Source organism: Spermophilus citellus (genome assembly GCF_964194105.1).
Source record: "Spermophilus citellus genome assembly, chromosome: 2".
Classification (NCBI taxonomy): domain Eukaryota; kingdom Metazoa; phylum Chordata; class Mammalia; order Rodentia; family Sciuridae; genus Spermophilus; species Spermophilus citellus.
Window position 1 is genome coordinate 52333514 of NC_138183.1, and position 22065 is coordinate 52355578.

A 22065-nucleotide genomic window follows, 5' to 3' on the forward strand; every position below is an offset into this window, starting at 1 on the left:
CCCAAGGACATCTGGCTGCCCTTGGGGCTGGCACAGTCACAGGTGTGTAGAGGGCAGCCTCGTCACCATGCCTCTCCATCTGGCTGGCAGAGGGACATCTGTGCCCCTATAAGAGAGGACCTTGCTGCAGGGGAGGGAGAGAGTCTCAGTTGACTCCTCCCTGAGCAGAGCTAGGCCCCCAGGTCCCAGTGCAGGGACATGGCAGGTCTGTGCAACATGCTGGTGTCCTCAGACCTCTAGAGCAAACAGAACTTCAAAGAGCCATCCCACCATGGCTGGCTGCAGGAGGGCCTGGTGGTGAATTTCTAATCTGCCAGGGAGAACTTACAAACCTCACTGAGCTCTATTTTCCTCATCGAAGTTACTATAAGGGCTAAATGAGATCATGTGAGAAAGCACTTAGCCCAGGGATAGATGCTAAGTAGTAGTGCCATTTAAACCCCATTCAAGACGGCCCTTACCTGAAGGAGTTTGTTGTAGCTATTGAAAAGGTTTTGTAGATATGCATGATGTTTGATATTCAAGATATATATATATATAAATCAACCAATAAGCATTTGTGATCAGCAACTATTTACAGCCGGGTGGGATCCTGAAGGTCTGTACAAAATGCTCTCAGAGCTAACAAAGAAGAAATTGACCCTAGCTCAGGAAGGTATAAAAACTCCATTCACCTGATCAGAAAATTCTGTTTGTTCATCTGCATCAGTCAACGTACTGGGCACTGGGGTATCCCTATGTCCTAGCGGAACCAGGACTGTAAAGATAAACCAGTGTGATTACAGATGCCGCGTGGACCGTGGAAAAAAACAGAGCGGTGGGGGATGGGGAGCCATCCCTGGTGGGCGGGGGAGGCCTCTCTGAGGAGAAGGCATCCAAACTGAGACTGCACCTCAGGAAGGAGCCATCCAACAGAGCAGTACCTCAAGGGCAGAAATGGATATGGCTAGTTTGAGGAACAGAAAAATTCATGCAGCTGGAGAGGATGGAAGAAAGGGAGGGAGGAGATGGGGAGTGATGACGTCAGAGAACAGTCGGGCAGAGCTAGCAGACTCTGGGGACCAGAATAAGGGAGCTGTGAAGGGCTCACACAGTGCAGTGGCAGCCTCAGATGTTTTATAGGAAGTTTGCTGTTTTAGAATGGTCAAGAAGGAGCCAGGCCAGAAAATGAATGAGTACAAGGAGGCAAGGTAACAACCTGGCAAGGTTGAGAACCTGGCCAGTAGCCTGTCTTTGTATGACAAGTGAGTGGGTTTTGTTTTTTAAAATGTCTTTTTAAGAAGGAAAGCAACAGCAGCATATGTGACAGAGACCATATGGAACTCAAAGCCTGAAATATTTACTGTCTGGCCTTTTATAGAAAAAGCTGTCCATTCCTAATATAGACCATCTGCAGTCTTTAAAGAAAGAGAGGAAAAAATGAAGAAATGGGGAAACTCTTCATGTACTGATTTGGAATGATCTTCAATACATGTTGTTAACTGAAAAGGGCAACTTGCCAAATTGTAATCTAGACTATAGGAGAGTATACTATGTTTGCATACCATAAAAAGGGAGAGAAATAGCATATAGGCATTTGCTTGGGGTGCTATTGAAAAAACTAATCATGCAATACCTAAAGAGCAGGGGCCTGTGCAACAGAGAACTTAGGTGAGAGGCTTCTCAATATATGCCCTCTGTGGCTTTGAATTTTGAACCAGATAACTGTTGCCTACTCCAAAAGAGTAACGACAATAAAAATAATAATAAAATAATAATGGGTTAAATTAAAACAATTAATCATTGGAGCAGAGACTCTGGAGACACACCATTTGAGTTCAAATCCTAGTTCTTCTCCTGACCAGCTGTATGACTTTGCACAAGTTACCTAACCTCTCTGTTCTCTCTTTTTTCTCTGTGAAATAGACATAACAGCATCTATCATAGCACTCTTGTGAGAATCGATTGCTCCTAGAACAGTTCTTCGTACACAGTAAGCACAGTGTAGGTGTTTGCTATTATTAGTGGTACTTAGGAAAATCTTTTTTAATGGCTCTTAAGTAGCCCAGAGGACTGGGCTTTAGCCAAAAATATTGGTGGTAGAGTGAGTGGCAAGGGCAGATTTGAGAGCTATTTCTGAGCCATAATTGAGAAGATCTGGTAATAAATTGGTCACAGTAGTTGATAAGAAAAGAAAGCTTTAGACAATGCTGAGGTTTCAAGGCAGAGACTGTGTGGTGGGCTGAATTACGGCCAGGACTCCAGAGTTAGAAAAAAGATGTGCATCAGGAACATTCAGGCCACCTGAAGCACAACGCCACAGAAGTGATTCAGTGCCTATGTGTTCTGTTAGTTTTATTTATTTCCAAGTTGTATTTTTATCGAGCTACATGATGAATGAGGTGTGTATCTCGACTCTATTAATGGAAATGATGAGTCCCATACACCACAAGCTCATTGCTGGTATTCTCCTGAGAGTTTATCCTGACTCGTTAATTAACCTAGTGTTTTAAAACCCTATTTACAAGTGAACTCATTTCACATTGACGCCTCATCTCTGAAAGGTTTTTCTAGTACAGACTTTACATGGGCAATGAAGAGCGTTTTAAGAATATTCTCTAACAGAGGACACAAGCCCCCCTTGCAGGAGGGAGTTTCCTCCATTTATATATTCCGTGGAACTAAGAAACAGTTTGACTTTTTAAACATGCTAATTATCTTCTCCCAAACTGTAGGCATAATGTGTTGACTCCGGCACAGAGAAATTACCAACCTTCCCAAATTTTCAAAGTTGAGAACTTAGCCAGGTTTGAAAAGACACTTCAAAGAAATATGCTCTCCCCCCCAGAACCCAGCATTTTCTTATATTTTAATTTTGCCTATCTAGACAACAGACAGGTGATGGCTCTTGGCCCACATATGCCATGGGGCGGTCTCCCAGGCCACATCAGGATCCCCACTGCTGCGACACTTCAAAGCCCTTCAGATACTGCTCACAATGAGGTGTGGGAGGGAAGTGCCTTGCGTTTCTGAATTCTGAAGAGCTTACTTTTAAAAATTGTGTCCTACATTTTCATGCATCATGAGAAAGCTTTTTATGTGTTGCTGCTTTTATTTCATTTCACCTCTAAGCTTTCTCTCTGTCCTTAGAAAAATCCAAATTGTCCCTGCTGGTTAAGAGTGGCCCAAGATGCACTAGTGGGCAAACAGATTTATATAAGAAATCACTTTCCTGGATAGATGGGTGGATGGATGGCAGGCAGGTGGATAGAGAAAGAGACAAAGATAGAGGATGTGTAAAATGCAAGCTTTGTTGTTGTTGTTATTTTCTCACTTTACATTTCAAATATCACCTGCAGTGTTAAGCCCTTGTTCCTTCTGTTGGGACACAGCTCTGATTTATTTCTCCCTAGTGTTGTCTTTTCCTAAACTCAGTAGTGTTTTAAGATCTGCTTTCCTGAAGCCTCATGATGCTGATAAAAATGTTCAGGCATAGCTGGTGTGATGGCACACCTGTAATCCCAATGACTGGGGAGGCTGAGGCAGTGCAGAGGCAGGAGGAATTGCAAATTCAAAGCCAGCCTCAGCAATATAGCGAGTCCCGGTCTCAAATTAAAAAAATAAAAAGAGCTGGGGATGTGGCTCAGTGGTTAAGAACTTTGGGTTAAATCTTCAGTACCAAAAAACAAAGTGAACCACGAGACTCTCGAATTTCTGCTGTTAATGATATCATTTGTCATTGTGCTTTCTGCAGATTCTGAAGAATGTCTATTTATCATTCACATACGATACATTAAGGGCTGACTACTTATTAAAAAGGAAAAAAAAAAAACTTCATTACCACCCTGGAAAAAAATAGTAACATTAATGCCACTATCACTATTTCTTAGAGCATTCTAATCTGACTGATAATAAGAGGATAAAAATGATTTGGGGATTGTTTTTATAATTATCCAGTTAGCTTTTATGTTAACAAATATTTTATGAATTGTATCAGCAAGATTTACAAAGCCCATGAAAACTACACAAAAATCAATTTACAATACAATTTAGGAAGAAACCCCAGAATCATTTAGGCCAAATACAAAGTGAAGGAAAGTAATTGCCTTCTGCCAGACTCTCCGGGTGCCATTTTGCATTATTATGAAATGCTTTCTTGGCTTCTTGGAGAGCTTAGGCTCAGGCAGTTTCATCACTCACAGAAAAATATTTTGAAGGCTTGGTTTCAGTTCAAAGCCTTGTACAAGAAGATTAAGTTGTTTTCAGGTTTCCATTGCTCAGTGAGACCTCATTTTGTATTTAATGTGCTAAATTCTTGATACTAGAATTTTTCTATCTATATGTAAAACAAACCATATGATGGTATTATAAGGGGAGTGAGTTATTTCCTACCATCAGACAGGCAAAAATTTGTCACTTAAAAAAAAAATCTGTTCTCTACTTAAATGTTAGCTCTGTTGATTCAGGGTATCCACACAGAAGGCAAGACAAATGTCTCAGATGGAGCTCCCTTCCAAAAAGAAATGTTTTTTGACTTATCTCTTTTTGACTTATTTTGTGGATTAGAGATAGGAACGTAGAAGATGAGAATGCAGAGAATGAAGGATGTTGGTAGAAAACATGAATATAAAGACACTGAGAAACTAAGAACAAAAATAGATTTTCCTACATCACAAAGCAAGGCTTAAAATTCATTAAAAATGAATCATACAAAGTAGACACAATTATTTATCTCAAAGTCATATTTATATTCAAAAATGAGATTTTTTTTAAAAAGATCAATATCTATATGGTTATTGTATTGGTCTATTCAGACTGCCATAACAAAATACCATGGACTGAATAATTTATACAACAGAAACTTGTTCCCTCACAGTTCTGGGGTTATAAGTTCAAGATCAAGTTCTAGCAGACTTGGTCTCTTCCTGCTGCAGATAACCACCTTCCTACTATGTCTTCTGATGGCTGGGAGGAGGGGAGGATATACAGAAGCAAAGAGGAAGAGAGAGAGAGAGAGAGAAAGAGAGAGAGAATAAGAGAGAACAAGCGCTCCATCTCTTCTTAAAGGAAACTAACCCTTTGGGTTCAGTACTTCATTTAACCTTAATTACTTCCTTAGACATTCCATCTCGAAACACGCCATCCTGGGTGGGAGAGCTTCAAACATAACTCTCAGTCTTTTGTTAGTAAGGACTCAAATCTTAGCATTAAATAACTGAAGTTTTCCAAATATGGCTCCCTGGTTTTTCATCATCTGATCAGACAGTTTTTCTTCTTCAGGACTCTTCTGTTTTCACTGTCTTTCCACAGTGGAAAGGCAAATGAAGCTTTATCCTAGACTTGTGGTCTTTAGAAGAACCATCCCAGAACTCTGAATTTGCTTTAAAAGGGACTCATAGCACACCTGGTCTGGCAAGTTCAAGAACAAATTTTGTCTCAAAAATTCATTTTCTACATCTCACTTAAGAGATTTTAAATTCAGATCTTCAGCCTATGTGACCAGAATGATCCATGACACAGTACTGAATATGTTTATGAGTCAGTTTTTTTCAGTAATATGATTTCAAGCATAATGTTCCATTTCTGAAGTTCATTGAATATAATGAATGACATAAAAATGACATAAGGCCATTTGTACATTTACCCCATTAATTGGCCAATACATATAGGGGGAACAACTTACTGTCCCTGAGCCAGCCAGTATTCTAGGATAGGAGTTTGCAGGCATTTCCTTTGTTCCAAAGCATGCTGTGTTTGAAGCTTACAAAATGGAGGGGAGTCTATGAAATGTTTTCTAGAAGGCAACTTTTACTTGCCAGATAGTTGTTGACTTAAGTGTTGATTTAAGTTGTTGTTAAGTGTGACTGAGCATTTTTTGGTAATTTTACCTTTGAGAATCCCAACTCTACTATTGTTTTTAGTTCTGCCCAAAACACAGATTCAAGGTGTCACAATATTATGAGTCTTACCATCTGCTTAGAAGCTTTGTTTTTGATAGAAAATCTACTGAAAGCCTACCTACTAGAATAAAATAGTATTTTCTCCTTGGGGCTGTGGAATTTTCCTTTTCATCTTACTTACAAAGGCCTTCAATTTATTCATGTTACCTAAGAGAAAAAGAAATTAGATTGTGGATATCAGTACAGTCAAAAATGCTCAATAAATATTGGATGAGTGGACAAATAGAGGAAGAAAATCATTGCGGTTTCCGTGTTTATGTCAAATAATTGAATTATAGAATTTTATTGCTGGAAATGTCATTACAGTTTACCTAGTCAGATTTTTTTCTCATAGATGTATTTAAAGAAATTGTTTTCCTGAATATTTGTCCTTAATAATAATAACCAATTTTGTTTGAGTTTTTACTATGTGTCAAATCCTATTCTAAGTATCTTCTGTAAATTATCTCTTTTAACTATATAACAACAGTGTTACAGAAGAACACTCTGGAACAGGATTCATATTTAAGACAAACTTATGTCTGACTTCCTGTCTACTAGGAAACCATATGAAAAGTGGGTCATCCTTGCTGATCCCTTATCCAACTGTCCCTTCATTAGATAAGGCATTGTCAAGATTTCTTCTCTCCCTAGGATCCCCTCTTCCCACCCTCTGTACAGGCACACAAGCCTTTGGACCAGTTCCCACAGAAACCTAATTGAAGAAATGAAATGTGCTTTGTCAGGGGATTTTTAATGTTTCAATAATGAAAGAGAGGAGGGAAAGGAAAGGAGAAGCAGATACCCCCTGTTTAAAGAAGATGTTTTATTAAGCACATTCTTCCCATGGGGCTTTATTGGCCTTCAAGCACTGAACTCTGGAGTCTGAAAATAACCACTCATCTTCTATTTCAGCTCTTGCTCGAGTTTTCCCCAGGAAAGTTTATTATTGTAAAGACCTTAATCCATCTTCTACAATATCCACAAGATATCCATTTTAGAAGTAGCCAGTAGAGAATTATCCACAGTTATGGGAATCCAGGGTCACATCGAACAATGAAATGCACATAAAATCTCAAGCCCTCACTCCAGCCATTAGTGTGCTTCGTTGCCAACTCCTCCTGCAGCAACCTGGACGAAAGCTCTGCATTTTTGTCTTGGGAACAAATGTAAAAGAATCAGTCTTTCTTCTTAACCTATATTTGAAAGCCTGCTATTCCCTGGTGTCTTATCAGCACCTGTATTACATTTTTAAATGTGCACCTCAGAGATATCACTCAAAGAGCTGCAGGAAAAAAGAGGGCATCACCACAGCTCCTCCTATCCATAACCCCAAATCTGCCCTTTGTGTCACTTCAATGCTGCTGTGGATCCTACATGATGCTGAGGAAATGGAATAAATGCAATGTTCATGTGTTTCTTAACAGGTTTTTATAGAAATGTGGGCCCCCAAAACCACCAGAAATTAGTTTTAGGTTCAACAACAACAAAAAAAAAAATGTCAATTCAGTGCTTAGTGTTTAGCTAACTTTAAAAAAAAAATAGGTCAAGTTTATTGCAAAATAAACCTGGGAAGCCTGGTATAATTGAGCATAAAGCACATGCATACCGATTTTTTAGGGCTGAGGAAAAGAACCAGTTTAGAATGGGAAAGAAATGGGAGTTTGGAGCCACACAGGTCTGGCCTGGCACTGTGGCCTTCTTCCCACATCCTTCTTCCCACGATCTTCATCCATCAAATGGGATCGGCAAACTCAATAAGCCAGGGTCCTTCCTGTCCATGAGGTACAGAGAAGTCAAAAACTTCAATTCTGATCCAAATCAAACCCCAGTCAGGCTGGGCTCAGCAGGTCCAAGTGATCTCTAAGGCTGTGCCCTGTGAACAGGGAATGGGATATGATCACCCATCCTAAAATTGAATCTGGAACGTGGCCTGTTTTCAGACATTTCCTGAATTTTCATTTGAATTATCTGATAAAAAGATCACATTAAAGTGGGCTCACCCTCCCACTGGAATCTTAAGGAGACAAAAAAATGAGAAATGGAGTTGCTTCCTAGAAGTAGTTTTCTGGCTTTAGAGGCAAACTCTGACTAATGAATCCAGTCCAGACCCCTCCACTGGAGACCTGAGGCCTATTCTGGGGCAAGCCATCCACACCAGAGCATGAGATACACAGGTAAAGAAGGTGGATAAGGGTAGAGAGAGAAGATGGGAGGGGAGGGGAGGGGGGATAGTAGGGGATAGGAAAGGTAGCAGAATACAACAATTACTAATAGGGCATTATGTAAAATTGTGGATGTGTAACCGACGTGATTCTGCAATCTGCATTTGGGGTAAAATTGGGGGTTCATAACCCACTTCAATCTAATGTATGAAATATGATATGTCAAGAGCTTTGTAATGTGAACAACCAATAAAAAAAAAAAAAGAAGGTGGATAATAGATGCTCATGATCCTAGGCCACCCAGGCCCCTCCTGTTCACTAAACAAATACAAATAAAACAAATTTATCACTCTAGACACCTCACAGAAGATTCTGACACTAAGAACTATTCCATCTTCTGTAGGTGTTCCGATGCCATACCTCCAGATATCAACCTTTAGGACTAACAAAATGTTTATTAGATCACTAAATAGTTTTATTATTTACTTAAGTCTGCCACACTACAACAATTCAAGGTTGCATGTAAAGCAACATCTGATGAAAAAAGGGGAAAGTGAATAGTTTTGAGAAAATACAGCAAAGGATGAAGATGAAAGGAAAATAGGGAAACTGGAGTAAAGGGGCACAGATTCCAATACTATGACTGTTGAGGGGGTTGCACATTTGTTCTGAACTCCCCAGTGGACAAAGCAAAGAAAGAATAGACTCAGTTGCCTTATGAACAGTATGTCTAAGATTTTTTAATGCTTCTCAAATGAAGCATGACTTTTCCTCATGCTGAGAAATGAGACTTCTCCCTTGAATCCTCACAAAAAGAATACTGGATCAGTTGGGATAAGGTTCCACTGTGACCTTATCCTAACCCTCAAAATGACAGGGGCTTAAATAAATAGTTTACTGTCTCTCTCTGAAGTCAATTTTCAGGACTATGGCTTTTTTTTTTTTTTAACCAGGAATTGAACCCCCAGGGGTGCTTAACCACTGAGCCAGCCCTTTTTATTCTTCATTTTGAAACAGAGTCTTACTAAGTAGCTTAGGACCTCACTAAGTTGCTGAGGCTGGCTTTGAACTTGTGATCCTCTTGCCTCCACCTCATGGTCCAAGATGGTTGCTCATTCACTGGCCAAAATGTCCCCATTCCAGCTAACAAAAAGGAGGAAGTAAGGACAGAACTGATCCTTTAAAGGAAGTTATGGAGGATACTGATTACATCCATTGGCCAGAACTTAATCACATATCCACAGCTTCACCTGGGAAGGCTGAGAAGCAAAGTCTGTCTTCTGGGCCTCAGTAGAGGTGGACTTTCTGCTTACCAAGCAGAAGGGCAGTAGATTTGGTTGCTCATGGCGGCCATAACAGAATACCACAGACTAGATAGTTTCAATAACACAAATTCATTTTCTCACAATTAGGAGGCTGGAAGTCCAAGGTCAAATTGCTGGGAGGACATATTTCCTCTGAATCTCTCTTCTTGGCTTGCAGATGCTGGTTTTCTTGCTGTGTCCTCCTCTTCATGTGGCCTTTCCTCATGTATACATACCCCAGGTGTCTCTGTGTGTCCTAATCTCCTCTTCTTATAAAGACATCTGATCTAGAGCCCATGCTAACAGCCTCATTTAAATTTAGCCACCTCTTAAGACCTTATCTTCAAATACAGTTCTGAGGTACTGGAGGTTAGGATTTCAGCACATGAATTTGAATGGGGGACACAATTCAATTCATAGCAGACAGAAATAGATATTGGAGAACAATCCAAAGTATACTGCCTCATTTCCTGCCAGCAACCCTGTACTTATCAGTAATAAATTCTTGGGGGTTATATTTTTTTTCCTCCCCCTTCTAAATGCAAGACTCCTTAAAAGCAAGACTCCTAGAATTTGGCACACTGCTTTGCACCTAAATGCGTTTAGTAAAGGCTGACAGGTGATGTCAATAACTGCCCAAGAAACCACAGCCTGAGCAGAAACAGGATTCTTGACTCTCTACCACCTGCTCTTCCCATCATGCTATAAGACCTGACAACAGCACAACACCCACCACGTGGGAATAAAAGGCCATGTGGTTTCATCTCAGATTTTCCATATCAGAGGTTACAAGGCCCTATAGCCGTCATCACTGGCTCTGATTTTGCATAATTCTAGAGCTTCTGCAGAAATCCCAGCAGATATCAAACTATTTTAGTCCCTTATATCAAAAGTCACTTGAATTTCTTCTGGATTGCAGTGGTATCCCTCTCCAGTTTGCTTTGTTTTGTTTTGGGGGACACTCTGCCAAAGCTATAGGAAGTAAGACTGGATCATCACAAGGTCAAAGCCCACAGGTCCGAACTCTGGGAAAAGCCAGAAAATCACTGCTGAAACCTCAGTGGACTCCTCTACCAAGAGTTGAAACCAAGACCGTGCTGGCATTGCAGCCTGGGCAAAGCAAAACAGGCCCCAAACTTAGTGTTTTTCTTCTACTTCTCCAGCCAGCTTGCAAGCTGTCACCCATGGAGCCAGAGTGAGGTTTCATTTGGCAAGAAGATGGAGACAATGTCTCCTAAAGGGTGCTCACAGCCTTGCTCCAGGGACACCTCCTCAGTCCACCATGGGGTTCTAGGCGTCTGCACCTCCCTGAAGCAGGTCTTGGTCCCCAGGAGGCTCACAGAAAGCTGTTTACATGGCCTGAGGCACAGTCTCTTCTAGTTCATTTCTGCCCTAGCGATAGCCACCTCAAATGCAGTTTTTGGAAACCGTACAATATAGCTAATTGTTTGCATTGGACAGTAGTGTGTTTAGAGCTTATGCATCTAAACAGACAATTATTTTCTACTATTTGCTAGTGGCACTGCCTGCCTGGTGACTTTGGCAGATGGAGAAAGAAGCTAATCCGTAGGTTATAAGCAGAAGGGTTATTGATGAAATGTCACCATCTGTTGGTGTCATTAAAATGATATGAGTCATAAAGAGTTGCTTTTGTATTTTCTCAAAAAAAAAAAAAAAAAAAAAAAAAAAAGGTTAGCCTGGAGTTTAAAGAGAAGTTGCTAGATTGTGGATGGCAGTGGGGACAGGATGAGGAGAGGGAGGCCACCCAGGAAGGGGGAGGAGCTTGATGAACTCATCAGATCAGCTTAATGGGTCTTCAGGGCAGTCAATCCTCTGCTGGAGTAAAACCAGACAGGGCACTTATAAGGAACAATGCATACCTCTATTTTCCCATGCTCATTTCTGGGGCATCTACCAGGGAAAAGGGGAAGGTCATTTATTTGGGTTAAGCCAGAAAGATCATATATCTACATGGGACCAGTTAAAACCCACTGGTCTCCTATCCTAAACCCTCATTAGTCCTGTGACACCCAGATTATTCTTGTAGCAAGCTGATGCCTTGAAGGATTTCACCTACCTGCTACATCTCCTCCAAGAGAATGGAGATTACATGGAATAGGGTCAAGAGCCAGCACCCCCAAAATTCCATCAGGGATGGGAAGTCCTTGAATGGAGTAAAGACGACAGTGAATGGACCAGTAGTGAATTGCATTAGCAAAAGGATTGAAGTGTGTTAATGAGGATCCAGGTGACCAAAATGCACACTGTTCCAATTCAACTTGTTTACCTAATCCCCATAACACTTTCACATTTGCAGTTTGCAGAATCTTTAACCCACAGCCAAGGTCACACACCAAAGCAGAAGAACTCTTTTTCATCAGGGCTTCAGATTCCTTTATTATCATTATTAGTATTATTATTAATTTTAATGTCCAGAGAGAGATGAAATGGGGGTGATTGTGTAAATCACTCTGAAGCCTTTGGGACTAAATGTAACCTCGAATAACACAAACCGGGCCTCCCACCCAGCCCTGACCTCTAGTTGAGTCCTAAGCCATCTGGCTGGAGCCTGCCCCACCTGCCACCCCCTTAGGGCCACAAATGCTGGAGGGTCACTACTACTGCTTGGATATTTTGTGATGCTGGAAGCGAGGCCACAGAGGGCAGGGGCTCTGTGAAGCCTGTGCAGGCTGTTTCTCTGGTCTCAAAAGGAAGCCTCAGTGGAAAAGTTCCTGCTGATATTTTTAGATCTAATGTTTGGTCCTACTGCTGCACTTTCATTTTTAAACAAGCGGGGAAGGGAGTGATGGATGGTGTCTGCAGTGTTGTTTTGGAGGCTCTGGGGCCCATCTGACAGGCTAATGGTCATCCTGCCGGGCGGATCTGCCTTTCATCTCTTCCAGCTCTGGGACTGCGGAAGCTGCTGACTGCAGTGGCTGCTGGCTGGCAAGTCAAACACTGGCTGTGCTCCCAAATCAGAGTGGGAGCTTTACTGCCTGGCTCTGAGGCCCAGTACAGGCCCAGAGGCTTGCTTGACTTCTACCCTCCGTTTCTCTGGGGCAGGAGGCACATATATGCACGATAAGCCTTTGGCTGCAAGTGAAATCATTTCGAATTCAACAGGTGATTAAGCAGGTTAACACACACATACACACACACACACACACACACACACACACACACAAGAATCACTGAGTTTAAGCAATCCTAGGCCAGCAGGAGGGCGTTGAACCCCATCAGTATTATTACTGAACTGTTTCTGCAGTGACTTTCATGTGTCTGCCAAAAATTAGCACAAGGAAAAAAAAAAAGGAGTTTTAATTTTTACCAGTGTTTTTCCTTCCAAGGATTCAGAATCCTCTGGCATAGCCCTCAAGGAGACGGGAAATGAGAGATAGAGGTTGTTGGTCTGTTGCTCTGCAAATATTTCTCATAAAAAAGTTCCTGAACTGAAGCTGTAGCCCATGTTGAATAATCAGTTGACAAAAGTGAGAAGCTGAGGAATGTTCGAGGGGAAAAAAAAAGTTCTTAAATGCTCCTGGTTGAGTGATTTACTGTTTGTTCCTAGGACTCAGATTGGCACACACTCAGATTGGGTTCTCTTAAAAACCCAAAAAGTACGTGTGTGAAGCAGCTGGGGCAGCTCAGGAAAAGTCCTAATGAGGTCTGGAACTTCCCTCCCTCACTGTGGACTTCTTTCTGTGGCCTGTGTCACTGTCCTCGTGGTTGCTTACATTTTATATCTCCTTCTACAGCAGACCACAGAGACAGCTGAGGAGGATGACGACCAGCCCCTAAGCCTTGCCTGGCCTTCTGAAACCCGAAAGCAGGTCACCTTCCTGATCGTCTTCCCCATAGTGTTTCCTCTTTGGATCACCTTACCTGACGTTCGCAAACCTGTGAGTAAAGTATTTTTGAAGAAAAAGTCCCTGGTCATAAGGAAGAGGAGAGGTGATACAGATAAATGTGAATTCTTACATAGACCTGAAATGTGCAGAGACTGTTCAGATTACCAGACCTGCATAACCAACCACCCCCGAACTTATGAAACAAATACCATGTTGTTCTGCTCATGGACTCTGTGGATCAGGAATTGGGGTAGGACACATGGTTGCCTCTATGCCACAGTGTCTGGACCCTCAGCTGGGAAGGCTTGAGTGGCTGAGGTGACTCATAGCTGGGAGCTACAGTCACCTGGAGGCAAATTAGCTGATGTTTCTGGCACCTGGGCTGGGATGATTAAAAAGCCAGGTTCAGCTGGGGTTGTTGACTGGCATGCCTCAACGTGGCCTCTTCATGTGACTTGGGCTTCCTCACAGCATGGAGGCTTCGGGATAGTCAAATATCTTACATAAGAGGTCAGTGCTCCATGAGTGAGTGTTCCAGAAGCAAAAGGCAGCTTTGTGGTCTTTGATGTCCTAGTCTCAGAAGTTATATAGTAACTATACTCTACTGGCCAAAGCAGTCATCCTGTGGTGATTAAAGGGGTGGAGATTAAAAAAAAAGTTTACCTAGAATATATCAGTCACATATAGCATATGACACTCTTGATAAGAGTGTCAAAGAACTTGCAACCATATTTTAAAATAACCATAGTGATTGCTTCTGAGAAGCACACCTATAGGTCTGGACAGAAGGGTGATTCACTTTTCCTAGAATTTTCTTTTGGCTATATACATGGACTATTCACTTAACTCAAAAAATAATTTAAAGAAATGCATTTGTGTAGTGAAAATGCCTTCATGTGTGACCCTCCTCATCCTTTATTATTATCATTTGTATAATCAAGATGATCTACCAGATATGCAGGGTGCTGTGAACACAGCACTGTCTTCTGGTCAGCAAAGTACAATCTGAGTTCCTGGCCATTAGTGCTTATCTTAGAGGTGAAAGAACTAATGAGAAGTAAAGGGGAAACAGCTCTACTCTCTTTCATGACACTTCACACATATCTACTCAAGAAAAGCATATGCCTACCATGCAGCAGATTCTGCACTAAGTATTTTTAGTAAGTTATATTGTGGAATCTCAGAAAACCTCTAGGGTAGAGAGAGAGAAACAGATTATATATATATATATATATATATATATATGTGTGTGTGTGTGTGTGTGTGTGTGTGTGTGTGTGTGTATATATATATATATATATATATATATATATATATATATATATATATATAGAGAGAGAGAGAGAGAGAGAGAGAGAGAGAGAGACTTACCCCTGCCTACTTTCTAGAGGATAGAACTGAGCTTCAGACCCAGGTCTGTGTGAACACATGACTTCTCATATATCATGACATCAGAAAGTGGGAATCAGGGAAAAAAATCATTTCTAAATTCATTTGGAATAGAATACTATGGTAACATCAAGCATAATTTAGCATAAATCTTCAGGAGTCCCTTGATGATCCTACTTTCCTCATTTAAAGGAGAAAAAAAAGAGAAAAATCCCATCTCATTAGCTTGGATTAGCCAGGTGAGGTGGCGCTCACCTGTAATCCCAGCAGCTTGGGAGGCTGAAGCAGGAGGATTGTGAGTTCAAAGCCAGCTTCAACAATGGTGAGGTACTATGTAACTAAGTGAGACCCTGTCTCTAAATAAAATACAAAATAGGGCTGAGGATGTGGCTCAGTGGTTGAGTGCCCTGAGTTCAATCCCCAGTAAAAAAAAAAAAAAAAAAAAAAAAAAATCATTAGCCTGGACTTTAAATAACCCAGCCTGATAGAAAGCCATTTCTTATGCAGTATACACCAGGAAAGGACCCCCTTGTGGAAGAACTCAAACCCAAATATTAAGGTGGTGGCACTTAGGTTTCTTTATGTAAAACACAACTGCAGAGCATCTATCCTATACAAAGGCCTGGCTTCCTGAAAACACAATCAAATAATTAGAGATGTTTGGGATTTGTTTGTTTGTTTTTTATTTGTTTGTTTTGTGTATATGGCTTTTTGGGTTTTTTTTTTTTTGATGGAGTTGTTTTTTGTTTTGCCCTTGGTTTACATCACACTGATATTTTTAAATCAGTCTCTCTCTCTCTCTCTCTCTCTCTCTCTCTCTCTCTCTCTCTCTCTCTCTCTCTCTCTTTCTCCATTTCTATGCTGTTCCAGAACTTCTGTTTGCCCCAGGGAGGAAAATCAGGGAGATAGCTATGGCTTTCTAATCCCTCCAGATGGCCCAGTGTGCCATGACCCTCACAGGAGAGAGGGCTGACTAGCTAAGAGGGTGTCAGCACAAACCACAGAGGCAACCAGGAAGCTGTGTGGGAACAGGAAGAAGATGCCAATAACCGCAGGCCCTGGGCTCTCAGGGTTGGGCCAGACTCTTAGAGCAAAGGCAGGCAAAATGTTCATCCTGTATTGAGCCAAAGGGTCAAGGAAGCTTGCGAGAGAACATCAAAAACTCCCCAATAACAACTCCTGGAAAACAAACCAGAATTAACCAAGGCAGCAGTCACCTGGATCGTGACAATCGCTGTGGCCAATGCTGTGATACTGTGGAGAACGATCCAGAAAAATGGTGTACTGCTCTACACCACAGACTTGTCCTTCCCTGTGCAGCCCACACTTGAGGGCCAGCCCCTGTCCCCTGGGCTCAGGTGGCCAATGGGCTTTTCCTCATTGTTCCCCAAGTGCCAACCATGGGACCAACTAGAATGTTTGTGTCTTTTTCTGAGTATACATACTATGCGTTATTCCAAGCAGGAATAAGATTTTTATGAGGAGTATTTGGTTGTTTTAAAACTTTTGCAGCAAATATTTGTTGAATACCTGTTATATTCTGAGCTGGGCTTGGCCCTTTGAGAGATATAAAGACACAAAATTCACAATTTCTAAGTTCAGTAGAGGAAACAAGGCATGCTCATATGCAGCCAAATACAAGGCAAGATTATTTCACTGCATTAGTAAAAGGAGCTGGACTTGTACCCAGGTCTCCTGACTGCCACATTCTACAGTGGGTGTGTATAGCTTTACAAAAGGCACTTTTCAACTCTGGTCCATATTTTTCCTCTACTGTGAATAAAGGGTTGGAAAATCTCAAGGCAAAATGTTAGCCATAACAGTCTGTGATTAAGGACAGCACAAATAAAAAGATAACCATTGATAAAATATTGCAAATTTAAGGTAACCTTATATCCCAAATTTCCCAGGATAGTCCCAGTTTATTATCAAAACATACTGGTTTGGAAGTAGATTCCTCTACATAACGTGATATGCCAAGTGAAAGAAACCATACCAGTTGATACAAAGGCCATTAAGATACCTCTTGATCATGCTAGTGCAGAAGAGTCTTGTTAGATTTGATTGTCTCTCACTTTCCTTCGGTGTATAATATAACACGCCAACCTTAAAACCACAAGCAATTTTAACCCACAATATTGTGACCTGGCAGATTGGTTTGGCTCAGCTAGACAATTCTTCTGCTGCGCCTGCTGGTTACCATGAGGGTATTTGAGCAGGAAGTATATCCCTGCTCCACGTGGCCTCTAATCCTTGAGCAGGCCAGCCTAGATGGTAAAATGCCAAGAGCAGTAAGAATAAAAGCTGCAAAGCCCTTTTGAGATCTAGTTTGGAATTTATACACTGTTATTGACACCACATTTACTGATCAAAGCAAGTCATAAAGCCAGGCCAGACTCTAAGAGTGAGGAGATAGACCTCTCCTCCTGATGAGAAGAGCAGCCAAGTCTTGTGGTCATTTATGCATCCCTACCATAGGCCTCATATGCTTCCACAAAGAGATCCTGAGAAAATGTCCATGGATAGCAAAAAGAGGAGAAAATTAGGAAGAGATATTTGGCAATCCTGAGGCCTGGCAGCTCTGCCTTTTCAGTGTTTTTTTTTTTTTAATTACTCCTAGAGACAAGCATCCCAAACCTTAACAATAATTACAAGGAAAACATGATTGTATACTTCTAGTTTCAGTGTAAATAGTACTCCCACTTGTCTTTATTTCCACTTCATTTATATGCAAATTACCTGATGTGTTTATTGGATCACGTACATATTCAGCTCACATAATTAATATGAGCTTCACATTTATAGTTTTCTTAAATTAGTGACTTTGTTTTAAAAGTAAAACAACTAAAATGTAAACTTTAATGATGAACATGTTTTTGGTGAAAAGTTGAAAATAAAAAGCAAAATAAAGACTCCCGAATTTCTCTTCTAGCACGGATGTTCTTACAAAACAGGAATGTATCTCATGATTTATGAAAACAGAATACACTACAGCTGAAAAGGAATCTAAGAACTCAGCTCGATATTTGCAATGTCTATCATTTATTCAGTTGCCAAGTATTCATTGAATGCCTACTATGAGCCAACCACAGCTATAGCAAGAACGAAGTGATTGAGACCCAGAGAGGTTTAGTCAGCTTGTCCAAACACAATCAACCAAGTAAGAGGCAAAGCCAAGACTCTAGACCAGGTCTCCACAGTCACTGACACCTCCCCAAGTGTCAGTTTCCTCATTCCTTAAAAAATAAAATGAAGCTTTATAAATCTAATAACAGCTACAATTATTATGTGCCCGTCACTTTGCTAGACCTTTTATGTATGTAAAATCTTCAGAACTAGATTTTTATATTTCTACCATTTTAAAAATAAAGAAATAAAAGCTTAAGAGGACTAAGTAATTGGTCTAAGGACACATCACTGGTGATCTGTGAGAAGAGATTTCAGAACCAGTCATATTAATCCAGGGACCACACTTTTAATCTTAATGGGATTTTTGTGGGGAACTTTGTTAAATATGCATATTCTAAACTGGGTGTGGTAGATTACAGGTCTAAAACTCCAGCTACTCAAGAAGATGAGGCAAGAGAATCACTAGTTCAAGGTCAGACTGGGCAACATAGCAAGACCGCCATTCACCCATCCCAACCCCCACAAGGAAAAACCATATAATTTGGAACCTTACACAGAGTAGATGCTGAATGGATGTTTGTTGAATTTAAATAGGTAAGAATATGGCCAATTGATGCAGCCAGCTAATGTCCAGCAACTTTTTTCAAGCCAAGCTAATACCACTCTGGTGTACTAAAAGCTTCTAATGAGAACATTCACTGTCATTTGTATAAGTAAACCATTACACTGGAAACAGAATAGACAGCACATGGACATAATTTGCTTATTTGCTAATTAGTACAAGGCCTATCCCAACAGATGTCAGGATGAGACTAAACATACATTGATGTGTTAGACTTTGGCTTGAAGGGATATTTTCTCCCTTCCAATGAGACTGGTAACTAAACAGCTTCACGGGTGCTACAGGGAAGTGCTGTCTGTAATGAAGTCATAGAGTCCAAAGAAAGGGAACGGTCCATAAAAATATGGAAGAGGAAGGAATGCCTGGGTTGTGAGATTGGGCATGGCAAGGTAGTTTGACAGGGAAACACTTAGGCAAACTGCTGATGTGTGAAGGGTCACAAAACTTCTGAAGCAGGAACAATATGGGAGGTTGGAGAAGCAGATGGCCATACAGCTGGAATGCTAGTCTCTGTTTCCCTGGTGCTTTTTTTATTTTCCGACATTCAGAGCAGAGCCTAGTATTATGATGATCATCATCATTATGTCTATAGCTGGGTGTATTTTGAGCACGATTGGTTTTTCTTTAGAAAAGAATCAGTGTAACATACATGTTAGGAATACATGCAGTGTAGTCAGGCAGACCAAGTTTGAATTTTACCACTAGTTGGAGATCTAGGTGCAAAGTAAGTGCCCATCCTTTACCTACCCTTAGTTCATGAAGACCCTGAAAATTCACACATTTGATTTTAAACCTCTTTTAATGATGCCCTAATATAACATTAGGTAATTTCTGATGCCCATTAATTACTAATTAGCTTCTTGATTAATAATCACAGCATTAAATATTGAATGAGAGAAGTTCTTTTATATGTATATACCCAAAACACTGTCTAGACCATGAAGAAGAGATTAAAGTGACTTCACCTCAATTTACAATGGCCCAATATTGTTTTATCCCATATGTATTGAATGAGAGAAGTTCTAACAGATTTGTTTGAATTTAGTTTCATTAAGTTCTTAGACTGATATCTTGCTTTCTACCTTTTGCCTGGGATTATTCTGTAGTTCAGTGATGCCATTTTTCAGAAGAAATCAATTCAAGTGATTTGATTCTGACTTGTGAAGTCACTTCAATGAGCAGAAGTGCAAAGTTAAAAAAAATTAAATACAAAAATGAATACCAATTACACATTTAGTAAGTGAGCCAAATGAAAAGTGAGCAATCTATGAAATGAAGACTCTCCCAGGACATGCAGCACAGACACTACACCTTAAAGTAGGGAGAAGCTCTTCATTTCCCTCATGCAATGGTCAGAATCAAGCACTGGTTAATGCTTAAATCATATGTGGACCCACATGGCAAGAAGGGCCCTTCTGTTCCCTGTAACACAGCAGGACCCCGGATCAGAAACTTTGCAATACATAGAACCCTGAGACAGTGACTCATGACCAGATGGAAGAGTTGGGAGGTCCAATCAGCTAGATGCCTTGTTGGGAAAACTTGATCTCTTAGCCCAAACTCAGGAAATTTGCTCTCCAGAATCCAGCTGTATTCCCAGCTTTAAAGAAATTTACCTTCAGAAATGAAGTTCTCATCAGGCGTGATGGCACATGCCTGTAATCCCAGCAGCTCAGGAGACTGAGGCAGGAGGATCACAAGTTCAAAGCCAGCCTCAGCAAAACCAAGGCACTAAGCAACTCAGTTAGACCCTGTCTCTAAATAAATACAAACTAGGGCTGTGTCTCAGTCTCCTTTAAGAAATATTTTTCCCCCATTACCCATAGAAGTGTTCCCAGGGACCTGAGTCCTTGCCCAAAATATTTTCCTTCTAAGAAATGGAAGGAACAAGGGAAGCACTTAAGGGGAAAGTTTTGGTTACTCGCTGTGGCCTGATGTCCTCCCACAATTTAATCAAGTCCTCTTGATCTTTCAGACATCCCAGGTAATGAATGGTCCAAAAAAGCAGCAGAGAGAAAAACAATGATTATAAAATTTAAGGACTATGTGAGTGATAACAACATTTACTGAAAACTTGAAATTAATAGAGAACATAAACCTAGTTTGGAGCAATGGAGACTATTGGAGGGAGATAGATGAAAAAGGAGGAACATGGAATGAAATTGACTAGGGGGAGAGACAAGGGAAGGAAACCAGGTAGTACTGGGGACTGCAATGGAGCAGAGGGTGTTTAAGCATATATATTCCATGCATGTATGATTATATCAAAATGAACCCTGCTATCATGTATAACTATAATGCAATAATTAAAACATTTTTTTAAAAACCCATGGCAGAAAATGTTCTTTGTAACCACCCCAGGCCAGCCCTTCAGACAATTGAATTACTTTTATCCAGGTCAACTCCAGGATTTGTTTTCTCTGGACAAACTTAGATGACATTATCAAAGTGAAAAAAAAAGGAGAGGATTTTTTTCTCAATATGGAAAGCTTTGAAATAAAAAGTATTTGATAATAATAGGTGAGAGACTCTCAGACAGCTTCCTGCTGTCTGAGCATGTTTTGAGAGATTCCAAATATCCCACAAAGGGCATCTACAGAACAGTTCAGTGCAAGCCTGGATGTCTGTGTGGTGAGGCCAGGTATGAAACACTGCATTTTGGGTATCTAATTTTTTATTGATGATCCTAGAAAACTTTCAAATTGCTCAAAATAGAAGCCTGAGATTGTACAATGTTCAAGGCAAGAAGCAGAACTGGACATTATATAGCTTGGGGTGAGAACAAAACACTCCCAACAACAAGGTCTGACCTGCCCCTGCCCACCAATGGAGATCAGCCCAGTTGGGCATCTCCACCTCTGTCCTCTCCAGCTGACACATGGAGTCCCGTGTCTGGGAAATGGCCATCACCAGGAATTTATATAAACTACTGTAGTGCCTCCTGGATAGCTTTCCTGATAATAAATGTGACTATAAGATGACCCAGTCTATTTTTAAACATACTGAGCCTTTCCATTTCTTGTTCAATGTAATTAATTGCATAGGTTTTCTGGTATATGGATTATTAGGATACAACATTTGTAAGAAGTAGAAATTGATTCTGATGAACTTGTGAGCAATCTAAAAATAGGGAAGGAGATGGATGGAGAATATGATGTAGTTAACAGTCAGAAGGAGAGACTGAGAAACCAGGCCTAAGACAGGGTGGGAGCAGAGGGTGTTTAAACATCTAACTGTAGGAACTAACACATATTCTCTTTAAGAGAGTTCCAACCCAGGAACCAGCATTGCAATCATTCCACTTCCACCAATTTCACATTTCCAAGAGAGCATTTTATACAACTTGAGGAGAGAGAGTTCAGGCCTTCTGACTGCCAGTCTTACCAAAATGAAGGAACTGTGGGGACAGTGTTTGCACAGGTGGTTTTAGTGTTAGACTGTCAGGTCCATCACAACTGGTAGCTCTGACTCTTGCCTCCTCTGGTTGTCTTTCAGTCATCAAGGAAATTTTTTCCCATCACATTCTTTGGCTCCATCACCTGGATCGCAGCCTTCTCTTATTTGATGGTCTGGTGGGCGCATCAGGTAAGACCTGGACGGTGATACCCATCTGCTTTATGTCCTCTCAGTCTTGGTTGCCACTTGGTTCATCAATGTGTTTGCTTTCTGAAACTGTCACAACAATATTGA

The 22065-nt window shown here is 40.8% G+C and overlaps 1 protein-coding gene across 2 annotated transcripts in view; it reads left to right on the forward strand.

Annotated features, from left to right (window-relative positions):
* Positions 1–22065, forward strand: part of SLC24A2 (solute carrier family 24 member 2) — a 221415-nt gene that overhangs the window by 182955 nt on the left and 16395 nt on the right. Inside the window, exons 8-9 of one of the 2 annotated variants that reach the window (XM_081263418.1) lie at positions 13143–13286; positions 21871–21960. In XM_081263418.1, coding sequence (XP_081119544.1) covers positions 13143–13286; positions 21871–21960 — 234 coding nt within the window. Of the gene's footprint in view, positions 1–13142; positions 13296–21870; positions 21961–22065 lie in introns of both variants that reach the window. The other variant, XM_081263419.1, reaches the window with a different exon arrangement.